Source organism: Barbus barbus, assembly GCF_936440315.1.
Source record: "Barbus barbus genome assembly, chromosome: 28".
NCBI classification, from domain to species: Eukaryota; Metazoa; Chordata; class Actinopteri; order Cypriniformes; family Cyprinidae; genus Barbus; species Barbus barbus.
This window is the reverse complement of record NC_136756.1, coordinates 22172458-22180399: the sequence shown is the minus strand read 5'-3', so window position 1 is coordinate 22180399 and position 7942 is coordinate 22172458. Positions and strand designations below refer to the sequence as shown.

Here is a 7942-nt window from a genome sequence, read left to right as displayed (position 1 = left end):
TGTGTGTGCGTGTGCGTGTGTGCGTGTGTGTGTGCGTGTGCGTGTGCGTGTGTGCGTGTGCGTGTGTGTGTGTGTGTGTGTGTGAAAAATTTGTATGTAAAAAAAGTGTGTGGTTAATTTTCACATTTAACTGTCATTCTAAACAGTTTTAAATTTGTCCCTTTATATTTCATTTCTTTAACATTTTAAAAAATGAATTAAAAAAATGTAGTTGTCTATTTACAAAGTGGTCTATTTTCATGTTTGTTTGAATGAATAAATTGATAACTTGTGTCATCTTAATTTTAAGTGCCTATCAGGGGGACTAGGAGTGACATACATATTCAAAATGTTGTTTAGAATAGAATGTTAGCTTTTTTTTATTCATATTTTATATTTTTCAATTTTAAAAAATATATAAAAAATCCATTAATCAATGCCCTGCATTTCAGCCCTGCCCCGACTTTTTTACACCTATAGGGCCGGGCTTCGGGCCAATTTTCACAGCAGGGCCTGGCGCTCTCCCTGGCACTGGCAGGTCGTAGCGCCACTTCCGGTGGCATCGCCAAATGCCACCGGCAGCTGCCAGGTCGTTTCTGGCAGCTGCCAGATTTCTCGTGGCAGATGCCATGGTTTTTCTCGCTGTTTTTGCTGTTTGCTCGGTAAAAACTACACTGTTCATGGTGGCGATCGATGGTGTTTTAATAATGCAAAGTTCCCACAGGTGTGTTATTTATTATGATTGTTTTTATTATTATAATACATTTCTATGTATCAGCTGCCAGAGTTCGTATCAGGAGTCACGATCGTTTATCGCCGTTTCTGCTGTAAACTACACAGTTTTATTTTTAAATGAAAGATTTGATGATGCATATTACATACCAGCAAGCAGATGCTATCAGAATATGAACCCAATAAGCTAAACAGCATTTTCCCATAAAGAACACATACACGAGAGAAGTGCATCTTCACAGATTATAATGAAAGAGTTTTTGTTTTGATTTATGTCATTAAGTAGTAATTTAAAGCTTTCTATAGATATATTTATCATGTCTGTGAGGCATGTATTCGCTGACTTTCTGTAAATTTTTGTGAAGCGCTCCTGTTCAAGACCAGACGGCAGAAAGAGCATCATTGTTTTCTTTATTTTATACAATTATTTTATATATTTTATAAAAGGTTTTGTGGATATTAGAAAAGACCCTTAACAAATAAAAGACCCTTTACAGTTCCGAATGATCTATTACTCTTACTTTTATGAGCAAAAATGACAGCTTAAGTTGTTTCCATTGAAAAAAATGCAATTGATTGCGCCAGCGCCTCCATGTCCTGTGCTTTAACTTCCACTCTATGCACAAACCAGGATGCAGCGCACATTTATCTATAGGTTTAAAGTTTAAACATTGTTATATGCTTTAACTGTTTTAGTATATCTATAGATTTTATTTTAGGCAAGTCGTGATGATTTGAGAAGGCTAAATTGATCAAACATGGATCAGCCTGCCGGTCTGCTGCTGGCCGCTTGGTCTTTACTTTAAGAAAGAAAAAAACGTATTTAACGAACAAAACAATGCTCCAAACGTTTTTCTAAATTAACTTAATAAACAATGAAACGAAATAGAATCACTTTGCCATTACATACAAAACTGAATTATTTTAATTGCAAAAAACAGTATAATCTGATTTGGGAGAAGTGGGAAAAAAGACAGACTCGGGTTGGTAATTCTGTCAAGCTCTCGGACACGGGCCAGGCTAGGGCCTGAGCGTCTCGGGCCAGGGCCTAAATTTGAGACCCTAGCCACATCATTCATTGTATTCATAAGATTATTAATTTTTAAAAGAGTAAAGGAATGAATTTACAATAATTGATTTAGTTTATGCGATCAAAAACTACAGTCAAGACGGGTATATTACTCTTTTTGTAGTTTTATTATTGGACAACAACTTTCATACTAGAGCTTTTCTTCTCAATATGTCAAGGAACATCCTTCAAACACAAAAAGTACAAAATATATCTTTAAAAAAATGGTCACAATCTATTTTGCTGGGAGAAGTATCTGATTGAAGCAGTACAGCAGTGCACTATTCACAATGGCTGTGAAACTCTGTTGGAGAGCAGAAGTGTTACTAGAATCGCTATGGAATTTCCTCACAACACCCTTGAAATCTCACAAGCTTTCCATTTTTTCTTACTCCGGGTTCAGCTTGGGCCTGATTACCGTATGTGCTAAATTCAATAAATCAGCAATTCAGTTAATGAAAATAACCAAAGCAAACACACAAGAGTTTTGCAGCTACTCAGAGAAATCATTGTTGCTATTAATTCACTTTCCCCAATATTCAGTCAGTCAGATAAGAACATTCTTCATTTCAGCTCTTGAGAAACCAGTTGAGTCAGAAATTGCTTGCTGACCAGGGCAAGATCAAAATTGTATCAGCTTGTGAGATCCAGTGTTTTTAGCAAAGTACACAACCAAGATTTCAACCTGGTCACTGATAGATTGATATTAAGAGGGAGGAAAAGGTTATGAATTTGAGGTTTGGGTTAAGATGAAACATGCAATGAAGTGAGGACACTCTCTCAAACCCATCACACACACACACACACACACACACTCAAAACTGTGTCAAGCCAAAATGCTGCAGATGAGATGACATCTAATCAAATTGGCATATTCTGTAACAAAAGTGAAAAGGGAACGAAATGGCAGCAACAATACCTCAAATTTGCTCCATATCATCAACAAAATGGATAACGATCATGTTTTCTGAGGTAATTATTCTAGTTATTGTAGCTACCGGTTGATGACTGTTATGATTCAACTTTCATGTCGCAGAATTGCTTAGCAAACAGGATATCTGACATTTGTAAACATGAGCGTTGAATTTTTATGGACCATATCTCACACTACAGATGGGGATGTGTGATTTTCATGTTGGCTGCCTTCAACCCTGCCTGACTGAAAATGAAATGAAAATTATGAAAAAAAGTTAATCTATAAATAGGTTTGTAGTAGTGGAATGAGACAAAAAATAAATCCTGCCGGAATCATCCAACAGACAACAAAAAGGAATGTCCAGCATTAGTCCAGTTCTCTGCCTTGTACCCCATTAGTCATGGGGCAATTCTTCACAAGTTCCTGTTGAAATCTACAACTCGTCTTTGAGTTTAGAGTCTGTTTCCTCTTCCTCCTCCTCCTCCTCTTCTTCTTCTTCCTCTTCCTCCTCCTCCTCCTCTTCCTTATCTTCCTTATCTTCTTCCTCTTCATCCTTTGTCTCCTCCTTTCTTGTCTTTTCCTCTTCCTCACGCTTCTTTCTCTCCTCCTCCTCATGACCTTCCTTCATCTTCTTCTCAGCATCCTGAGAGGAACATGAACAATAGATAAAAATTAGAAATTTCACAAATAAGTGAAAAATGATTTTGGATAGAAACATAATAATTGAAGAAACATACCTTTGTGGCACCCCAAATCTCATTGCCAACCTCTTCTGCCAGCTTAGGGTCATTAGTAATGAGGAAGTTGTCAAAGATTGTGCCAGATTTCACCTAATGTATAAAATACAAGGAAAGGTGGTATAGAATGTGTCAATAAACAGTATTAAATATCTGAAAATTGTAATTGTGTTTGAGACACAAAGCAAATTTCTACCTGCCACAAGTCCAGTCCAATCACTCCACTGCTATCGTATTTATAGATTTCGTTGTCAGCGGTGTACTCCGGGTTATCAATCTCAGGGTGCACCCATTTCCCCTTGTAAGCAGGATTGTCAATCTGGCGGGGTTGCCACTCACCCTTGAAAAGATTAAAAATTCAATTTTTTAAATAAAACCACAAACAGACCCAGTATTCATCGTAACAAAATAATGTTTTTAGGCATAATATGCATATTTTTTCTATATTAAAGCAGGCATGAAATGGAAATTCACCCCATCAATATATGTTATTGATCTTATTGTGAATGATTTATCCATGTAGCCTATATGTTCCATACGGCAGGCTTCTCCAATCATAAACCCACCCTTTCTTTTAATGGGGTCATCGGATGCAAAATTCACTTTTCAAGTTGTTTGAACATAAACGTGTGTTGGAAGTGTGTGTACACATCCATCCTATAATAATAAAAATCCACCCAGTGGTTTTTTAAAAATTCCTATTTTAAAATCCCCTCTCTCAAATCAGGCTGTTCTGAGGTTCCTGTCAGAATGACGTAGTTCTGTACAGGCTCCTCCCACGAGAGTTGATTGACATTTGATTTATTTGCAAATCGCCTTTCCTACTAATGTGCTAGTTAGTCAGTTTCGCGGTTGAAGTTTAGTATGCTCCATAGATATATATACCTAGATGGCTCATTGGGCCACGATACTTAAGCCATCTGCCATTTTTGGAACAGTCTGCAAATCTTTGAGCATACTGACTGTGTGCGTCTACAACAGCAAGTTATACGCATATATCTATGTTCTGCTCGTCACTCCATGGAAGAGAGGGGCAGGGTGAGTAGAGCTCATTAGCATTTAAAGCAACATGGACTAGATCAGTGTGCTGAAAACAGAGCTGATTTTGACAAGGTAAAGAAGGTGTTTTTTACACTACCATTGAGAAATTTTAACCAAATTATGTTATAGACTTTTCATTAAGACCCTAAAGAATCATATCAACTTGTGTAAAATGGGCATCCGATGACCCCTTTAAATCAACCTCAAGCTTACTTTCAGTTCTGCCACCACCCAATCAAAAACGGATGGATAGAACTAAGACCCTGCCATACATTTTCGATAATTCGTTTTACTCAGATGTTAGTCACAATACAGAAGAAAAGATTCCATTACAGAAACCACTACTAAAGAAACAATAGTACCTTGTATTCTGGATTGGTGACCATGGGCGGCTCCCACTCCCCATCCATCTCATCGTCCCAGTCATCAGGCTTCTTGGCATCAGGATCAGGGATGTTCTCGGGTTTGTCCCAGTCCTACAGAAACATACAGACAAAAGTGATATTAGCAAGGAACATAAAATTTTATACTTTATATTGGTACGGCTGATGTTAAGATACAGGAAATCCAGCACATGCACTAATTTACTTGGTGATCTGTGCATATTTACCCGAAATAGTGGTTTAAAATTAATCTGTTTTGCGACAAACAAGAAATAATCTGTTTGGTTTCTGGACAAACAACAAGAACCTTACCTCTGGTTTCTTGTCATCAGGGTCGTCAATCTTCTCTCTCTCGTCCCAGTCCTCAGGCTTTTTCGCTTCGGGATCTTTGATCTTTTTGGGAGGCAGGAAGTCCCAGTCTTCTTCCAAAGATCCAGACTCTACCTTCTTATTATCAATCTTGACTTCATAAGTGTTGTCAGGATTGACAATTAATGTGTACAGGTGGGTGTATTCATCATCCTGGATGATAAAATACATGGTATACGATATAAGGACTGGTGCCATGGAGCATTATGGGACAAAAAAGAAATACATGAACAATAGGATTACCTTGCATCTAATGTCTTTGTTGATCAAATGATTTTTGCCTTTGTAATTGAAGATTACATGTACTTTCTTGGTTCCAGGGCCACAGATGTCAGGACCTGGAAGAGATAAAGCAAGTTAAATCATCTTGTGTGTCCAACAGCACAAAATGCTTAAAATGTTCATCAATGAAGTGGTTATTAAGACACTCACCAAACATGATATTATATGTGGAGTCTCCATGCATATCTTCCTGTTTGAGGTCCGATGGGAAAAGTTTGATGTAGCCTCCACCACAGTCAATGCTCTGCTCGTGTTTTACAGTGAACTGGATCACGAGAGGCTGATCCTTGTTGCTGAAATCAGCAAAGCGGGATGACAGCGCGTAGAAATGAGCATCCTGACTGGTCTGAAGACCTGCAAGTTCACAGTGAGATATCGGAGTAACTTTTAATAACTTTTCAGTTATTAAAATCCCTATTGAAATCTTCTGATGAGTAGGGCTACAACTGTTGATTAATTGTTTTGATAATTGATTAATCCGATAGAAAATCCAAAAACAGTTCCAAAAATAGGGCTGCAGCTAATGATTATTTAAAAAATTGATTAATCTGCAGATTATTTCTTCGATTAATCAAATGTAATAATCAAAAAAATATTTTTTATTAAAAAAATTATTTTAAATAAAAAATAAAATAATTTTAATCCATTATCTACATTATTTAAATATTTAGTTATTTCACATTCTGCCCAACACTGTCCTTCAAATGACGTGCAAGGTACAAGGTAGACAGAACACGTTCAGTCATATAAACATGTTTCCATTATAAATAGTCTCTTTACTGTTACTGCTCTCCTAAAAAAGTACAAGTTTAAAATTCTATATGTAACATATAATGATTAAACGAGCAATATTTTAAAAATATCCAGTAATCAAAATTTTTGGTCCATTTTTTTTGGAAAGACACAAATATATATACAGCCTCAAATATATATTTTAATTACATGTGTTTATAATTTTGATTTCCCACAGTCTTTAATGCATACTATATTCCTCAACCTCAGCAAAGCACAAAGTTGGAGAAAAATGCAAGTAGGGCTCGCTGCAGTCCACAACATCCGGGGGACGTGGTTGGATCCACATCTAGGGGGTGGAGATTGGTAGGTTTAGGGGTGGAGATGGGGTGGGTTTAGGGATCGGGGGTGGAGATGGGTAGGTTTAGGTATATGTAAGGTGGGAGGAGTTGGATCTGGAGCCAACCACACGCCCTGGATCTTGTAGGCTGCAGCGAGACGCTTCTCGAAAAATGGGACTAAATTTAGTCTGTGCCAGGGTAACTGGGCCCTAGAGTACACATGGTTTTATAATGTTTTGAAACATAGTAAATATCATATGGTGTTACATGCCTGCAGCTCAGTACAGCAGAGGGAATGATGTCACAGGCGATAACCCCTCCCCTGGCGTATTATTCAGAGCATAAAATAATGCAAAACGGAGGAAACCACAAATTCAAACAAACCGGTGTCAATTATCTGGTGCCTGTAATAAATAAAGCAACACTCACCCTTATCTTTCTCAGCATTGCCATAAAATTTGCCTGCAGAGAGCACAAACTTCCCGTAGTCTGATTTATGCTTGGATTCCACCCATCGGCTCCTCCAAGTGTCTGAAATGTGCATGTGTGACATGAATATAAAATTAAAAGCTTTATTATTAGCATGCATATATGCATAATTATGAATAAGAACAGATTAAATCAAGGACGTTTGCGCCACTGACCATTATTCATCCATGATGCCTTGACTATTTGTTATAAGATAACCACTTATCTAAACCAAGACTAAGATTTAAAATTATTATTATTATTAAACGAATGCAACACACCATTGTTGCCAAGCCATTAAAATGGCATAGTGACTCCATCACATAGAAAATCAGGTCTATGGTTACTCCATCACATGCTCGAAAGCAAAGAAAGCATACATAGTATTCAAAAAGCATAAAAACATAAATGATTCAAACTTACCACCGTCTTCAAATTGCTCTCGGAAATAAACAGAAGATTCTGCAGTTATTAAAGCGATGGACACGGCCATAAACAGTAGAGATAACACTGCCATCTTTGCAGTAAAAATATATACTCTTTTTAAGAGAGACAAAACGGTATAATATAAAGAAAACGATTTAATAAGAAATATGAGGCTTGAATATGTATATAACGAGCTCTGTTTGGATCTTCACATGCCTGCAGAAATCACTGTGCGCAGCTCGGTCTCGCCTCTAGACTGGGAACAGATGGCTGGCTCTGATTGGACGGCAGCTGGAGACGATAGCGTCACACCGGTCAGCCAATCAGATTATTTTGCGGAATGCTGTGGAAGGTCCTTTCTGGCCAATGCCAGCTGACCACGCGTTTGGCAGACACAAGTGATGAGAAGACTCGTTTCCGCGAATCGGTTCAGTGAACCGGTTCGGAAAACGGATTCAGTGGTTCCA

At 37.7% G+C, this 7942-nt stretch overlaps 2 protein-coding genes across 2 annotated transcripts in view; both read right to left on the bottom strand.

Moving 5' to 3' along the window:
- Positions 1-7942, bottom strand: part of LOC306848081 (retinal Mueller cells isomerohydrolase) — a 219813-nt gene that overhangs the window by 156777 nt on the left and 55094 nt on the right. The window lies entirely within an intron of this gene.
- On the bottom strand, positions 1887-7733 carry LOC306848082 (calreticulin-like). The gene is made up of 9 exons (XM_079382418.1): positions 7473-7733; positions 7011-7112; positions 5659-5862; positions 5470-5564; positions 5170-5379; positions 4837-4950; positions 3630-3773; positions 3434-3526; positions 1887-3339 (listed from the first exon to the last, which is right to left on the bottom strand). The coding sequence occupies exons 1-9, from the start codon at positions 7564-7566 to the stop codon at positions 3130-3132; spliced, it is 1266 nt and encodes a 421-aa protein (XP_079238544.1). The 5' UTR covers positions 7567-7733; the 3' UTR covers positions 1887-3129.